This window comes from Sceloporus occidentalis, unplaced genomic scaffold, assembly GCF_023333645.1.
Source record: "Sceloporus occidentalis isolate IW3139 unplaced genomic scaffold, rSceOcc1.0.p SCAF_95, whole genome shotgun sequence".
NCBI lineage: Eukaryota > Metazoa > Chordata > Lepidosauria > Squamata > Phrynosomatidae > Sceloporus > Sceloporus occidentalis.
The window spans coordinates 1,034,638-1,052,749 of record NW_028317075.1 but is presented as its reverse complement, the minus strand read 5'-3'; the positions used below and the strand labels follow the sequence as shown (position 1 = coordinate 1,052,749).

The 18,112-nt window shown below is 40.3% G+C and overlaps 1 protein-coding gene across 1 annotated transcript; it reads left to right on the top strand.

Annotated features, from left to right (window-relative positions):
* Positions 1–3,367: 3,367 nt before the first annotated feature.
* On the top strand, positions 3,368–17,966 carry LOC149284298 (tyrosine-protein phosphatase non-receptor type 9-like). Its single transcript, XM_089496883.1, has 13 exons — positions 3,368–3,451; positions 4,634–4,774; positions 8,401–8,490; positions 9,231–9,355; positions 9,906–10,011; positions 10,776–10,886; positions 11,393–12,045; positions 14,991–15,081; positions 15,696–15,765; positions 15,959–16,037; positions 16,245–16,395; positions 17,269–17,476; positions 17,743–17,966. Exons 1-13 carry the CDS (start codon positions 3,368–3,370, stop codon positions 17,964–17,966), a joined length of 2,133 nt encoding a protein of 710 aa, XP_089353009.1.
* Positions 17,967–18,112: the final 146 nt, after the last annotated feature.

The window sequence follows — 18,112 nt, the reverse complement described above, 5'->3', positions numbered from 1 at the left end:
TGTCATGAGCTAAGTAGTTTGCAGGTTTCTACTTGTTTCTTAAAGTGGACCTGTCGTCAACAAGTGTGCATGGCTGGGTCCGCTGCTGGCAAGTATGATGCACTATATATATATATATATATATATATATATATATATATATATATATATATATATATATATATATATATATATATACGTTGTGCTAGTGAAATTCCTTTACATATAAAGATATACTTGCCTAAATAGAGCAGTTGCTGTGGAATTTCAATACGGCTGAATGGGTACGGTGGGTGCTGTGTGATTGTGTGTTGTGCTCGTGGCAGCCATGTTTGTGCTTTCTATTTAGTGCTGTCATAGTGATGGCAATAGAGATTTAAGGTCACATAACTTTTTATTCATGAATGGGCTAGACAATCTACTAACACAGCGTATAGGTCAAAGTGCAAAGTGCCACCTTGTCATTTTTTTTTTAAATTTATTGATAGTCTTGCCTGTGCCTTTCCTGTGCCGACTTGGTATTCTTGGACTGATTTTTTTTTTATTTTATAATAAAATAGACGTTCCAGGTATTTTGTTTTTTTTTATTGTTGTAAAGGTTTAATCACATATGGACACAAAAAAAATAACAGTATGAATGGCAATATTTCAGTATGAATGGCTGCTTTCATGTCTCATGACAGCTTAGCCTCCTCTGAATACAATATGAATGAGGCAAGACTTTGGTTGATTAAATTAGATCTGGGAAGGCTTTTGGTCTTTCAGCAGTATTGGGAATGATGCTTCTAATACTGTGTTTTAGTTGTAAAGGACTTTTATTTCAGCAAAGTAGGTGGAGCAGCACTTCAATTTATATCACCTAACCAATCAATGAAATGTTCTTGCTTCATTGGTTTCTATGGTTACAAGATTGGGGTGGCCATGCTGATGCAAAGCTATTACCATAGCCCTAATGAGTGGGCCATTCCACTGGTTGCTATGCAATTAAAAACAGGCAGCCATTGCTCCAGATTAACCACTTATACATATCCACTGATGACAGGCACCCATGGGGAAATATCACAATATATTGACTCGACCTCCGACGAACGATGCTGTTCATGGTTCAGATGCCCGCACAAGCATAGTCGTGAAATGCCCTGGCTACCTATGTAGTCTATGAAACTTTTTTGGGGGGTTTTGTTATATATAACGTATTAGTCATAGAAGTATCCTGACCTCTCTATTATATTACAATAAAGTTTTTGGAAAAGCCCGCTGCATGGCTGTCTATATAGTAAGGGTCTGGTATATTTTTTTCTGGGCATTTGCTGCCTAAACCGATCTGAGGGGGGCAAATGGGCAAAATAGAGGGGGGCTCTGTACAAAACCCTTCATGCATGGGGACACCACAAAAATATAAAGGGACTTTTCAGACTGAATGTGCATAGGATGGCTGCCGTGTTCCTTTAAGAATGTGTCAAATAGGGCTGCAACAACTAATCGATAAAATCGATAATGAAAATCGTTGCCAACGAATTTCATTATCGATTAGTTGAATCGATTTTTATCGATTATTAAATTAGGGTTTTTTCAGAGCAAACGCTCTGAAAAATACCCCTCATTATATAAACCGTTTAGTCTGACTCACAGCAGCAGCTCCTACTTACCAGCCCCTCCCTGTAATCACTGTGACAACTGGCCCCGCCCCCTTCCTTCTCCCAGAAGGCCAGAACCACATGGCTGTGACACTCGTCTAACTGTAAGTATAAAATTAATATTTGGGCTACTGAAAGTTAGGGGAGGTTGGAGTTAATTTAGGGGCTATTATGGTTAATGGGGTGTTTAGGGTTAATTTAGGGGCTATTATGGTTAATGTGGTGTTTAGGGTTCATTTAGGGGCAGTTATGGTTAATGGGGTGTTTAGGGTTCATTTAGGGGCAGTTATGGTTAATGGGGTCTTTAGGGTTAATTTAGGGGCAGCTATGGTTAATAGGGTGTTTAGGGTTAATTTAGGGGCAGCTATGGTTAATGGTGTGTTTAGGGTTAATTTAGGAGCAGCTGTGGTTAATGGGGTGTTTGGGGTTAATTTGAGGCAGTTTTGGTTAATGGTATGTTTAGGGTTAATTTAGGGGCTGTTGTGGTTAATGGGGTCTTTAGGGTTAATTTAGGGGATGCTGTGGTTGATGGGGTCTTTAGGGTTAATTTAGGGGCAGTTATGGTTAATGGGGTGTTTAGGGTTAATTTAATGAGGACTGAGGGTTAATTTTATTAATTTATTAAAGTTAACTTAAGGTGCAGTTAGAGATAAAGGGGGGCAAACTAAGGGGAATCTAAATCCTGGGGGCAGTGAAGATTAACCCAGTACTTATTTATAAAAGTATGGTCTGTGACTCTATGAGGGGACTATGAGATATCTGGGGGGTATAAGGCATATCTGGGGAGGACGGAGTGACATATCTGGGGGTATAAGGCATATACGGTATATAAGGCATATGTGGGGAGGACGGAGTGGTGAATCAGGGTGTATAAGGCAGATCTGGGGCCACAGTGGCATATCTGGGGGTAGAGTGGAGTGGCATATGTGGGGAGGGCAGTGTGGCATGTCTGGGGAGGATGGAGTGGTGTATCGGGGTATAAGGTGTATCAGGCACAGTGGCATATGTGGGAGGCAGCGTGGAGTGGCATATGTGGGAGGCAGCGTGGAGTGGTATATGTGGGAGGCAGCGTGGAGTGGCATATGTGGGAGGCAGCGTGGCATGTCTGGGAGGCAGCGTGGCAAGCCTGGGCTCAAACGTGCATAAATTGGGGGGGGGGGCTGGTTGCGAAATAAAGCCAAGAAATGCATTTTATCAAAGTTTTTTTTATTCTGCGTTTGTATTTAACATCATTTGTTTATTAAATTATTTTAAATAAATGAAAAATTTACATTCATTTTTTTTTTATCCGATTAATCGATTAATCGAAAAAATAATCGGCCAACTAATCGATTATGAAAATAATCGTTAGTTGCAGCCCTAGTGTCAAATATACCGTGCTGTGCAAGAGTAAATGCTATAAAGTAAGAACGCTTTATAATTTAACAAAATGCAAGGAAGAAAAGTCCTAAATCAAATCAATATTGCTTCTGCGACTGCCCTTTGCAGCAATTCTTCTAGGTACAGTGTGTGTATGTATGTATGTATGTATATATATATATATATTATATTTGTATTTTTTTTTTTAAGACACTCGGCAGGTAGATTGTTCCAAAAAAATATATATATATTATTTTTTAAAGCATTCTTACTTTACTGCATACCTGCCATACAGTACTGTATATATCTAGGGGCAAACTATGCTTATCTCTGCTACATTTGGCTGGGATGACATCTCTGCATCTCTACTGTGCACAGAAATAATGTCCGATATGACCGGAGAACATCTCTTCGTGGGTATGTATTGTATTAAACTGGCAAAACACCGTTGGCAACGGCTCTTAAATGCACGCTTTGTATGACATCGAGATGGCTGCTTTCCTTCTGGTATTGATTTTCTATATCCGTTACCCGCTTGCCATTAATAACTGGCAATCCTGCGTATTGACAAGTCATTATCCGTTGCTATGAGAAGATTTCCTGATTGAAACAACTTCTGGGACTAGATTTCCGGCTCTGCATGTCCGGTTATAGAAATGTATACACGTTAATCTAGATATATAGATAATTAGATTTTGTCACATCCGTTGAAGGTGAGAATTGTGTTTGGACGCACAGGTGTCTTACCTTTATGCAGCTCTGTCGTCCACAAATGTGTGAATGAGAAGGACCACTGCGCGCAAGTGTGATGTTATATATGCCATGTCGTCCTACCTTATAGGCTGTGCCCTCCCCCCCCTAATTTAAGTATACATATTAAGAGTGTGCCCTATACTTGGGGTATAGCTATTCAGGATGGAGTGTGGTGCTTTGTTACCTCTCCTGTGCTGAGTTCAATGAAATGGAGCACTTTCATTAACGTGATCCCATTGGCAATGCGGCCCTGTGAGAACGCAACCTCATAACATTAGTTCTGTTCTGCTCTTTCTTAGGGGGTGCATCATGAATTACAAGCCTTTATAGCCTTTTTATTGTAGCTCCATAACTTATAGCTTTCTTAAGGTCCCTTTCTTTAAAATGGCACCAAACTATAAGGGTCCGGCCAATAATCGGAGGTGTGTGTGGCCCTAACACTAGCATATGTATATGGAAAATTTTAGTTTAATATGATTGTCACACGCTCGCTCATCAAGACTGCTTTTCTGTCTCACAATTCTGTACATATGGTAGCATGCAAAGCATTTTGTGTCATGACTGATAAAATTGTGTGCGCATGAATGTACTCTGCCCATCCACCGGCTGCATTTGGAGTTTTTATCTCTATGCCAGCACAGAGATGATGGGGGGGGGGGGGGGTCGAAGTGTTTACATTTCTTTCTACCTATACACTTCATTGCCAACTGGCTAAGATGATGACTAGCTGAAAGTGTACCACCTCCAAAGTGAATCAGGCACACCTGATACCCATCAAAATGTATGTTTAGTGAATCATCAATGTAAAAAGGTACTTAACCCCAAAATATAAATGGTTTCTAAGTAAGTAGTTTTTTTTATTTATTTTTTTAATGTAATTTTTTTTTCTTATCTTTTAAAAATAGGCAATCGAAGAGTTTCTGGCAGAGTTGAAGAACCGGGAACAACCACAAGTGGTTTCAGTGCCTCCAAACACAGCTGTGAAATTTTTAATGGCTCGGAAGTTTGATGTTTCCAGAGCAATTGATTTATTCCAAGCCTATAGGGTGAGTATATCATTTCCTTTACTCATGAGACTTTATGTGCCAAGTATTTATTGGATAGCAGCTCAAACATCGTTTTATTGTCCTATGGCATGTCTGGTATCATGGGGGGGGGGGGGTTGTGAAAAATATTTTTGTTAATGTAGTGAGCACTGAAAAACTGGGGTTTGTTTCAAAAGATTTCAATAAACTTTATTGGTAAGTCTGTAGGTCACAATTGCCGGATTACTCTAAGCACCACGCTGAGATGACATTTTATGGCAATGCTCATAAAGTCCTGCTTAAATTAATTAGGACAAAGGATGATTCAGACTGAGACATTCTTTTGTTTGACACAAGGCAGTAGGGTGAGATATGTGTGTTTAGTAGATTGGGCGAGGATAACAGGGGAATAACTAAATAATTATCATTGTATTAGGTGAACACTGGTTGGAAACAGGAAGTTTCACCATATTTAAAAACTCAAAATTTCCAAAAAAGAGGCATGACAATGATGGCAGTCCCCTTAACGAGCAGGGCTGCAGCAACTAATCGATAATAATTGATAATGAAAATCATTGCCAACGAATTTCATTATCGATTAGTTGAATCGATTTTATCGATTTATAAAATGAAGGGTTTTTCCCAGAGCAAATGCTCTGAAAAATTCCCTCTCGTTTTATAATCCAACCTCATAGAGGTCAGATAATAACACTAAGATCCAGATTCCCGCAGCGCTGCAGGGGACCTGGATACATCTTTCTGACAGCCTGCGAGCGTCTGTGCGATGCGCAGACAACCTCCGCTACTGTCCTCCATTTCCGCTGGGGCTTCTATGAACCAGCGGCGGAAGTGTCAACCAGCATTGCGCAACGTTCACCAGCTGCCAGAGAGGAGGATCCGCTGCAGGGGACCCGGATCATTCTCTCTGGTTGCCGGTGGGCATCTGTGCGATATGTGCAGACATCCGCCGCTGCTGGCACTTCCACTGGGGCTTCTATGATGGAACACCAGTGTCGCATGACCTTCCGGTGCTCAGTCATAGAGCACATCGCTCAGACGCTCACCAGCTGCCCCTGCTAGACACCAAGGAGTCTGGATCACGGGGGGGAAAGTCTGGGGGGGAGGGCATATCAAGGGCACAGTGGTATATAGGGGGTTATAAGGCATATTTCATTTATAACATTAATAACCTTAAAGTACTACATTTGGGATATGTTTTCAATTTCTTAACACATGTTGATTTCTAGAGGCAAATCATTTTTAATTGAATTACACATTGTATCAAGTAGATTTTCATAAGTTGTCACATGAATTTTGCAAAGTAACTTTGAATCGTCAAAAGTTCCACAATGTTTCCTATTACACCATTTAACTGAACCCCATAGTCTCTCATTTGTTTGTGTACGAGTACCTGTTTCTGGAACTGCAAAATTATATTTAATTCACTGTAAAATCCTGTTTGTAGTCTAACTTTATTTCGACAAGCATGCTTATTGCATTGCCATATACCACCATCTTTCAAGGACAAAATCATTTGGTACCTGTTTGTACATTTATATTCTAATGGTAAATTATTTTCCTGGAAATATTTTATTACATGTTTTTCGATGTTGGGTAAATACCAAATTATCATTGCAGTACTGTCACGGGACCTTCAAATAAAAACAAAAAATAGGCGGCGTCTGGAGAATACCTGAAAACCCTCTTTATTTTCAAACTTTAATTATTACTTCTAGCTGTGTAGTTGGTATTTCACTTGCGTCATTGTGGCACAAGATTGCTCAGCATTGTAGATTGAGTAGTTCATCTGGTTTTACAGCCATTCATTGTATTAAGGATCTAGTACAAAGATAAGGTATTGAAGGCATTATCTGCCAACAATCCGGCTTGTTTATTGGAGCACTGTACAGTCATGTGCCAGGCATATAACTACATACTGTCTCGCAGTCCTTATATTAGGTCTCTGCTCCACTGCTTTCCCTTGGACGCTGCTGCTCAAGCGATTGCTGCTGCATTGTACAGAGAGCCCTTATTTTACTTTCATTCGACTTAAACAAGTCCATTAAAATGTAACCTTTATTTTACATTAAAAAAGACTTTACATTTTTTTCAATTGAATTGTCATTTATGTTCTGTCAACATAGGGTTCTCCATTAGGTATGCTGAAAAAAAAAATCTTGACCTGTCTGCCTCCTGATTAGACCTGATCTTGAGTTACGTCATAGCATGAATGGGCATTTCTTTAATTGTGCATCTGATGTGAAAAAATTCCATTTATATCCTTTTTTTTTTTTTTTTTTTTTTTTCCCCTCTAACAATTGAACTTTTGTCTAAATCATCTTGTAACACACTTTCCTGTAACCTACCCTTATGTCCGTGAGCGGATGACTCCAGTCCTCTCCCACTGTGGCAGATGGAGCAGTGTAAGGCAGTGGTTCCCAGGCCTATCATCTAGGCATACAAACAGTCCAGGTTTTGTGGTATATGGCAATTACTGCCCTTTTAGTGTGCCTTGAAGACTGCAATGGGAATCATTGATGGAAGGAATGTGTGTGGGCTTGAGGCCTGTGCTCTCTGGCGTACCAGTAAAGAGCATTTTGCAATTTTAGGTGAGCAACAGTGAAGCTGCATTATCAGAACCTTGAAACATGTATAACCTCTTTTCTATCCGGTCACACCTATTAATTTGCGTTGTATCAGCGTTACAGAACAGTTACTATCAAAGGGGTGGAATGATCACACATCTGTGAGATGCTAAGTTGGTGACTCGTCCATTTCAAACGGCAAACCTGCTTTGTGTAGTCATCCCATACTTCCAGACCCAATCTCCTTTCTCCTCGTGTACCATGTCATCGGTGTCTAACCAGTTTGGCTTCAGTGGCTTCTGAGTGAACAGCTGACCTTTCTTTCACGTGTGTTCATGGTATGGTGCATTTCATCACGTGTGCTATTAATAACCCGACACACACCCAGCCAATCATGAACTGCCTGTCGGGAATAATACAGAATCCTGACAGAAGTGTTTAGTCTCCAGACCAGCACCATAGTCTGACCACTACAGTCATATGCATTGATGGCTAAGCAGTAGGGATCTATTGGCACCTGTAAGCTTTTCCTTTTAGTGTGTGTGTGTGTGTGTGTATAGTTAGTAGGATGGCTTTATTGTGCATTCAGTGTATATTGTGTTTTATCGGTACCTGGATCCAGTTTGTTTTGGAGTGTTTTATAGTTGGGATAAAAGACTATTGAGATACCTGGGGACATATGATTTTTCTTTGTGTTAAGTAGTTTATGATGCCTTGTCTACATTAGTTTCAGGTGTTTTGCAACACCCTTTTGAGAACTGTACAAGAAAGAGAGCACTTGAAGATTGTAGGCTGTGTCCAAAGAGCGAATACGTTCAGACATCTGCTTTTTTTCTGTCTAATAGCCAGATATGGCTGTGCACATTTGGATCACATGATCCTTTTTTTTTTTTCCTTATATTTTTTATTAGGTTTCCATGTTCGTCAGATGCATGCTTGATACTTTTTATATTTCCGTCTTCTGTAGGCTCACGGTGTCCGCTAGCTTAAATACATTGTGATTAAGTTGGTATGTCTCCATTATAGTAACAGCAATAGCATGTTTGTGCTCTCTTATATCAGAACACAAGACTTAAGGAAGGGATCTACAATATAAATCCTGACGAAGAGCCTTTGCGGTCCGAGCTGCTGAGTGGTAAATTTACAGTTTTGGTAAGAGTCTGACAAAAGTGTAACCGCAAGTCACAAGTTAGTGATGTAAAAGAAAATGTTTAAAAAAAAAAAAAATCATGTGATGTGGTTACTGATCTAATTGAAACAAAAATCTCATGAAAAGATTGTCGGCCACTAGGATAACGTATGCTTTTATGGTATCCTCATGACGGGGCTCGACAAACCTCGGGTCGCCATGGCGACTAGAAACCACTTTCTGGTGCCATCATGAATCCAGCACCCTATGCTTTGAAAAGTGGGTGTCGTGAGGCTCACCGCAGTCGCATCACAAGCCGGCAGGAAAGCATTTGGTGGTGGATTCATGATGGCACAAGGTGGGAGAGGGAGTAGTATATGTATACTTAGATTGTGTATACTGTAGTATCAGTATGTATGTGTGTGTATATGTATAGTGCCGGAGTCAGTGTGTATGCGTTCATAGCGTTAGAGTGTGTCATTTGTTTTATATATGTATAGTGTTAGCCAGTGTGTGTGTGGTGCTAGCGTGTATGATGTTACGGTATGAGTGTATGGTGTTAGCACGTGTGTACATGAGCGTAGAATGTTAGTGTTTGTGTGTTACTGTATGGTGTGAGCATAAGACATTAGCGTCTGTTACTGTATGGTTGCTGTAGAGTGTGTAAATGTATGATAAGCAGTAACCGTGACCACACAAGGGTTAATGGTTAGTATTTAGCATTGTTTCTGTAACTTTAATTAATTTTTTTATTCAATTGCAGCCCGGAAGGGATGCGAGTGGAGCGGCACTGGCTTTATTCACTGCTAGACTACATCGACCGGATGTTACCACTCATAAGGCAGTCTTGCAGGCTATTATCTATCAGTTAGATAAAGCCATTGAGAGGTAATTTATTAATGTTCATTGCTTTCTTGTCCATTGAGAAAAAGGAGGCCCAAAATTGGTCCTTGAGTAGTTTTGTGGTCTTTGCCAAGTATTTTTTTCTGTAAAAAGTATTGCAGCATTTCCTTTGACATTTACCTGTAGCTTAATCTAATCCATACGCAATGTCCTAATTTAACTGTTTTCTACTTAAACATCGCTTTAGGCCCCACATTATTAAATTCTAGTTGTACTAAAATAATTGAAAACATGAAAAATGCTCTTTCATGGTTTTCTCAGAAAATTATTTGTTTCCATATATTTTTGGTAGTTTTAAAAGCTGCTGGTGGAGCAGGCCGCTATTGAAGCTCTAAACCTTTTTCAGATCCTGGAGACTGTATTTATCGTTTAGGGGTTCACCACACAAGTTTTCTTGCCTTGTAGACGATTCATTGCTATTAATGGCAAGAAGTATAACAAGTCAATTTTGCAGTAATATTAAAATATGCATTAATTGTTGATGCGTCATGAGCTATAGTAGTCAATATTCTGTGATATTCATTCTTCGTTACAGGGTGGAGACTCAGCGGAATGGACTCATATTCATATATGACATGATAAATTCCACATATGGGAATTTCGATTATGAGCTGTGTGTAAAGATACTGAACCTTTTAAAGGTACGTCTCTCACATGTCTCATTGTTCCAAAGGAGTCTTAACAACTTTCACTTAAAATGTGTAGTAGGATTCTGGATATATATATTATATATATATATATAATATATATTTAGGAGTGTCTTCTGCAGCACTTTGCATTTGAGGCTGGTTATCTATTGATTTGCCGTTAAGTTCGTGTAGACCACTAAATATCTGCGGCACAGATGAAAGTGTGCTGCTCGTGCGCTATTAAATCAGATCTGAAACAATAGCCACGCGTGGAATTTGAGCTCTGATCATCGGTGGGGAGAGAAACTCCATTAGTTTATTAGTAAACAATCCTTACTGTTATTGTCGTCCTCCTCGAGTTCTGAGAATGTGAATGAAATCGGACCCACGTGTTTAGATGGAGAGCTAATGGTTCCTGTAAAAGGAGGTGCAATGCTACATGCCTTTATTTCCTCCCTCACCTGCCGAAATCTGCTCGCCTACGGCTAATGACTATTATTGAAATGATATATACAATCACGTTGACCTAACCATGCGTTGTACAGGCTCCCCAAAAGCAATAGCCCTTCAACTCTCCTAGCATGATGTATCATGCATGTGTGTGAGCTTTGCGATGCTATACCAAAGTCTGCACCCGTAAATCGTACATGCCGTTCAGTGCAGCCGGTAACGGCTCAGGGCTTATATACATTCCTTCGGATAGGACAAAATAAGATAGACATTCAACTTCTGTACCTGTAACTTTTCAGTAATAATCTGTGTTTCTTATTCTGTAGGGTGCCTTCCCCGCAAGACTGAAGTGTGTCTTCATTGTATCTTCTCCACTTTGGTTTAGAGCTCCGTTTGCTGTTTTGCGGCTCTTTGTTAGAGAAAAACTACGTGAAAGGGTAATATATTGCTTTACCAAAATGTAGGGTTTGCCATTCTGTTTTGCCAGACAGGAAGGATTTTGTCATCTAAACAATATCGTGTTTTATGAGTTCAACTGAATGTTTTTGTTTGGTTTTATTATATATAACATGTTTGGTTAAAAGTATCCTTTTATTGAACAATTCTCTGTGTTTTTCTTAATCACTCATGTAGCAATCTGTTTTTACCATTTGGTGGCTGGCATATTTGTAGATTATAGATATTTGGCGGTCAATTAGGCATCTGTTTCTACAAAACCAGTTGTGCTATGTGTCCTGTGTTGTGTTTACCGTTCTGCAATACAGTCTCTGGCTGCTATCACTAATTACTAGTTTCAACTCGTATAAAATGAGATTCCAGACTTGGCACTTGGCGTGACATAGGAAACCAAGGTTCTATCTCTTTTAATGGCGTCATTTCCTTTGACTATTTTTAGTTTGAAATTAATATTCTGTACTTTTTTTTTTTTTTTTCTTCAACATAGGTACGCACATTAAAAGCTCATGAACTGGTAAACCACATACCGAAGGACTCCTTACCGGAACATTTGGGTGGTACATCAAAAATAAGCCACGTTGCATGGATCCAGGCATGTGTCAATTCCAGACAAGGGCAAGAGAATGGCGACTGCATGGACCATCTGTTCCTTATATATGCTGCAGAACAGAACCCTGTGAGTGACAGACTTAATTCTAACTGCACCCAGCAGAATGTGACTGATAACACTAGACTTATACATAATCATTACCACGAAAACAGGACTAAAAATTACGCAGAGGCGCACAGAGCAGCTGGCTGCGTGCACTGGAATGGTTCTGCGCTTGGCGGCAACCACGACTGCTGTGACAAAAGCTCTAGCGGAAATACAAATTGCCGGAGGCCTCCGCCTCAGTCAGAGACCCCTCCGGACACTCCATTGTATAAGCAACCTGCTGACAATCCCTCCATCCCACCTTTACCCCAGAAATCTCGACCACTGCCCGCCGGCATGGAGCCATCTATACATATGCCAGAGGAAGGAGGGATGACTGTACTTGGTTTGGTCCAACACGTCAAGCGCATGAAAAAGAGGGGGATTTTTCAAGAATATGAAGAAATTAGGAAAGAGCCACCGGTTGGCGCTTTTGATGTATCCAAGTAAGTTTTTGAAATGTATTCTTCTGGAATGGGCTTTGGTTGTGACATTAGTAGAGAATGAAGCTTGTTTAGTTAGGATAATGATTGGTGGGAAAAACAAGAAGCCAAGAACAGTTCATAAATGAGGATAAAATTGAATTTTTGTTTGGGGTCACATCAGAGTTTAGATGTCTTGTGTCTAAAATGCAATGTATTCCCAGCTAGATGAATGTAAAAAGCTTAATTCTGCCCCAGAGAAGTTGCATCGTAAACATGCTTATTCATTGCTTGCGTAAGAGCTATTGTTTTCTAATGTCAGCTGGGAGCGAGCAATTAATGCACATTTTCTAAAAATATTTTGGGATTTGATCTTCTGTTCCGACCTTTCTCTCACTTTATCTCCGTCTGGGAATACGTATTACTTAGGCCTGTCCCTTGGGTGATCTGGCGGTGACTGGTTCTTTTTGCCTACGTCCGACGATTACCACAAAGAATATTTTCCCAGCAGCCTTGGTAACGGACTCAAGTGGCCATTAACGACGAGATAATAAGATTGTGTGCCATACCAGCATTTTTTAGCAAGGTGAAATCTAGACTAGATTGGCTGGATAGTTCTTATCGGCTAAATGAGCTAAAAAGTGGAATTACATTATGGCTAACCCTACTCGTGCATGCTGTGGGTTATGAACCTGTGTTAAAGATACGTCTTATATGATGGTGGTACTTCTACACGTGAGTAACAGATCTCAGTGCGCACTAGTAAAACAGCCCATTAAACGGGTTTACTGATATGGAATGTGAGGACTTGCTTCCTTTGTGTGATCCAGAGTGATATATAAAACGTAGATATTTTTGAAACCACAGTTCTAATGAGGTGATGTGACGTGTTTAGAGGGACGCTCCTGCGATCATATGCACCTTAATACATAACTTAGTGTCGCCTTTAAATTCATTTTTTTTCGTCTTGCAAAATCCTTTGTTTCCCCTCTGTGCATGTGCGCGTTTTGTTATATTTTTTGTTTTGTTCTGGCCGAGGTGTTTGCATTGTAGGAGATGCATGTAGAAGCTTACCCATCAGCATTTAATTGTCTTCTAAAAGTGTGTGTGTGTGTGTATGTATTCTTTTGGGATATTAAACGGTGCCTTTTATACTTTCAACGACAAAAATTGATGTCCCAAGGAAATCCCCCCCCCCCCTAAATATAGGTCCACTTTCCGCGAACCCCTAACTATATATATATATATATATATATATATATATATATATATATATATATATTTACTCACAGAGTCCATTGCACACCATTCCAAATGTTCCAAGCCCGGTGCTAGTAACCAGCAGTTTCCATATAAAACACTTTCAAAAAGATGGTCAGCACTCCAGGTCTTTAAATTGACAATTTCATTTTATTCAAAGTCAAGTCGACTGAAACGTCGACTTGACTTTGAATAAAATGAAATTGTCAATTTAAAGACCTGGAGTGCTGACCATCTTTTTGAAAGTGTTTTATATATATATATATATATATATATATATATATATATATATATATCTATATCTATATATATCTATATCTAAATATTATTTTTTTTTATTTAATTTTTTTTTTAAATACTTACATTTTCCCTTTTCTTTTTTCCCCGCTTCCCTCCGACATGGAGAGGATCGTCACGAGGAACTCTTCTGTCAGCCCTGCCCCTTGAGCGTCGCGTCTTGAAAGGGGCGGGACGAAGAGCCTCACTGAGGAGGCACTGCCACCCGGCAGCACGGCGTGCACACACGGCGGTCTTAACACCTCACCTCGCGGCTGCACTACGTGAACGCGGGCCGATAGGTGGTAAGACCGCCGTGTGTGCACGCCGCCCGCTTTATTTTTTATTAGGCTTGCAGACGCCGTGCTGCACCAGGCCGTATGTTGAAGTCCAGCGGGCCACACTTTGGGCACCTCTGACCTAGGCACCAGGACAAAATTCTCAGACCTGGCGTCTGGGATTTGTCGAGCCCTGCCTTAGAGTGCCAGCAAACTTTTTTTTTTATTTTTTTTTTTTTTTTTAAACAGCGTTTGAATAACAGCGCCTTGCCGACTTTCCTCTGGGTTCCCACAGGTAGAGCCTGAAGTTTCTTAAAGCATTGACAGAGCCTTACAGTCGGAAGGGGGAGCGGTATTTAGGCCCATCTGTTGTCCCTATTCCCCTCTCACCCGTTCAAATTTAGGCTATCTGGGACTAGCCCTGTCCTTGAGTGATGAGCCCTGCATGGCTCATCTCATTAGTGTACATGGCTAGCCCTGTCCCTCCCAAAGCTGTTTCCACCAAAAGTGTTTTTTTTGCATGTGGACTTGTATTGTTAAGACCCCTTTGTTACAAAAACCCATAGCTGCTGCACAACCATGAATTTAAAAAGTGTGCTCTTCTAGAAGAAAAGCAGGGGCCTTTTGGGTTTTTTTACATTTTTTTTCCTCTGTATTGTGATGTCTTGGTTTCACTAAACATTACCTTAAGGACAAGATTTCTCGTCCAATACTGCTAGAAGTCACCCACCCTGTTTACAACAGGCGGATACCAACTGTGTGCGGTAGTTTGGATTTGTATTTACTGAATTCAGCTCTTATAGGAACTTTTGTCAGATGTGTAAAGGGCAAGAGACTTTGTTCGTTTCAAACGCCATCACATACCCTAGCAGTAATGGAATGCAGTGCTCAACGTTTTTATTTTTCTCCCTAAAGGACTGCACTACAGAACAGTAGCTTTCTTTTAAGTTGTCTTGATTTTCACTGTCTAGTTATAGATATGTATATTGGTTATGTTCTTTAATACGCCTTCTTTAACCCCGATTGGGGGGTACAAAGAGAGCTGCAGCACAATACCCCTTCAGTTGTCCATTTGTTGAGCCACGGATTGGCTTAATGGAGCCAATAAGACAGGCAAGCACTTGTGTTTCTGCTTACGGACTGTCTTTTCAACAGGAAGCCGTGCAATCAAACAAAAAATAGATACAGTGATGTTCTCTGTTTGGATCAATCAAGAGTCAAGCTGGGAGTTATTGGCACAGACGAGGTAAGGATTTTTGCTAAATGTTCTGGAAAAAATACTACTTTTTTATAATTGTTTTCTCTCTGTGAATATTCATGCTTTGCCACCATGAGAGATCAGAGTTGTGTTGATCCAACAAGCCACCAGGTGGCACTAGGCATGTTTTAGAATAGTTTTACATTTTGTCAGCCAGTTTTTCCCTGCATCTGGTGAATGCGCTACTACAGCAAGAAGATGTGTGCTCTTTGTACGGAATTTCAATAAACGATACATTAAATGAGTAGAAAAGACGATTAAAAAAAACCCCAGTATAGCAAAGGGGATGGTCACCTAAGTGCAGAAGTCAAACACTATGAGCAATGTGCAGTAGGTATTAATGCATTGGGAAAGGAGGTCCCTAGCATACAGTTGGTCGAAGCAGGAGAGGCATCCCTTTAAAACTTTTAAATCCCTTTTTATACTTGTGTCCTAGTGTTTTTTTTTCTTTTCATTCTTAAAACCTTGTTATTTTAGTTTATCTTGATGGCCTGAGTTAGTTGGTAATTCTCTCAATTTTATATGTGCAAAGTCTCACACAAGAAAAAAGTCCTGAGGTTATCGGTGTGTTTCTAACTAAGCTTGGAATTTTACTCTCTCAGACAACAGATTATATTAATGCCAGTTTCATGGATGGCTACAAAAGGAAAAATGCATACATTGCAACGCAAGGTAAGAGTGTCTTCTGAGCACTAGATGTCACTCTTGGTTATGTGTTTAATATGGGCATTTGACAATAATTGTACTATTATAGAGATTTCTTGACACTATTACACTTTATGGTTTCTATACAATTACACTTTAAAAAATAAAGTCCAGATTGCCAATCTGTCCTTTTCCCTTTTTATTTTTTTATTTTTTTTAGGTCCCTTGCCAAAAACATTTGACGATTTCTGGCGGATGGTGTGGGAGCAAAAAGTCTTAATTATTGTAATGACAACTAGGTAAATAGTCTTACTTTCTCATGCGGAAGTCCTGACCCACGTATCTAAAACAATTTTTATTTATTAAACGCTGAATAAAATATTTCAATTTATTGGTGCAGGGCTTGTGTATGACAAGCGGCATCCAGGTTTCCTGTGTAATGCAGCAAATTATATCTCTAGACCGTATTTAATCTTTACATAACCGTTTGTACTTTATTTGCAAAGGGTTATAGAAAGAGGACGAATAAAATGTGGACAATACTGGCCCCTCGAAGTTGGGAGGGGTGAAGATTCTGGACACTTCATCATTAGAAACATCCATATAGATCTCTTCCAAGACTTCAAGCTGACACACTTGGAATTGTACAATAAACAGGTAATTTATTCGTTCTCTGGTCTAGTAAAGGGGCCGCAGAATATTTTCTCTCTAGGGACTCTTCTGTGTCCCAGGCAGCCTCCTAAACCGTGTACTTTTAATATGCATTCATCAAACCGAGGAAAAATGGCCCCTGCTTTCAGGAGATGCTACAGCAGGATGCTTTCTCCATACCTCTTGAATTAGTTGATCAGTGTCAGTAAAGGGATCCCATTAACATCGGCAGGACTGTTCTTCACGTGTACAGGTAGTGTCTCCTTAGACATGATGGGTTAAGGGAGAAATAATTCTTAACATTGCAGCTTAGGGTTTTCTCCTGCCATTATAGTAAATGTGACTTTGGGCCTGCAAGATATGACTATTGCCTGCTTCATAAAAAGGTGGCAGTTGGCCCTGTTGGCTTTACTCATTTCCCCATTTTCCTTTACCTGATTAGAGTGGACTGATGTTCCTGGTGGTACAGTGGGGGGGGGTATGTCTTTCTTGATCCCTGTAGCCTCCATGTAACTCTTACGGATTTAAGGTTCTCCTGTCACATTGTAGCACTTGCAGGCCTCTATTTTCTCCAGTAGACCATTTGTCAGGGGCATGCCAGGACTCGTAACTTTGTTGCAATTCTAATTGCTTGACGCTCTTACCATTTCCATGTGTGACATATACATCTGGTGGTTATCTACATGTATGCCTTTGACAGTGGTTTATTCTGCTCTAGAGTGGTACTTCCAGGGACCAGCAGCCACCCTGCGGCTTAACCAGTGTGGCACTGCTCTTGGGTCAACTGGGATCCTCTTACGAAGCCCTTGTGTATTAATTCTTCATAAACCGCAATGTAACGCATAGTGTTGACCTTTCAATTCCGTTTTACTTCTTTAGACGGATGAAAGTAGAAGTGTTGCCCATTATCAGTACATGAGCTGGCCTGACTTTGGAGTGCCTAAATCTGCCTCTGCCATGCTGGATTTCCGATCCCAAGTGAAGCAACATCAGGCAGTGGCCGTGCAGTCCTTAGGCTCTGAGTGGACAGGACATCCTGCGGGGCCTCCGATTGTAATCCATTGTAGTGCCGGAATTGGGAGGACAGGTAAATACATGTCCTATACAAGGATGGAACACGTTCTCATTTTAACTTAAAGCAACCAACTCTTACAGATCATCAACTTGAGTAGCGCTATATTCTGTAATCTGATGAGCATGTAATCTGTTGATGCGAAGGTATCTAGGTCTCCTGTACATTTGGATTTCCTGGAGCAATAAGCTGCTGCTTAACCTTCTGTATGTGAAATGTTTTCATGTTTTGTATGGTTAAAAAGTGGCGGTAACCTTATTTTCATCCCTGTTTCTGTTCAGGTACATTTTGTACTTTAGACATCTGCCTGTCCAGACTGGAAAACATTGGAACAGTGGACATACAGCAGACGGTGAAGAGAATGAGAACTCAGCGTGCTTTTAGTATTCAAACATGGGATCAGTACTACTTTTGTTACATGGCAGTTATTGAATATGCTCAAAGAAAAGGTCTTCTTGCCCCTGTGGAATGGTCAGACACTGAGTTTGAGACGGATAGCGAGTGATGATCACCTCTCCATGGTACTAAATGTATGCTGGTTATCCATGACAATGAGGCATAACCCCAATGGTTCCGGACACACCTGACACCCATTGCCTTGCAGTGGATTGAGAGCCCTCTTAATACAAGGGGCTTTAGCTAATAAAGCAC

Excerpts from the sequence above, each read along its gene's own strand:
- LOC149284298 (XM_089496883.1), top strand. The coding sequence starts at position 3,368 with ATGACCGGAGAACATCTCTTCGTGGGTATGTATTGTATTAAACTGGCA. Across the intron at positions 4,775-8,400 it reads ATTTATTCCAAGCCTATAGG|AACACAAGACTTAAGGAAGG; the intron begins GTGAGTATATCA and ends CTCTTATATCAG. Across the intron at positions 16,396-17,268 it reads TGGAATTGTACAATAAACAG|ACGGATGAAAGTAGAAGTGT; the intron begins GTAATTTATTCG and ends TTACTTCTTTAG.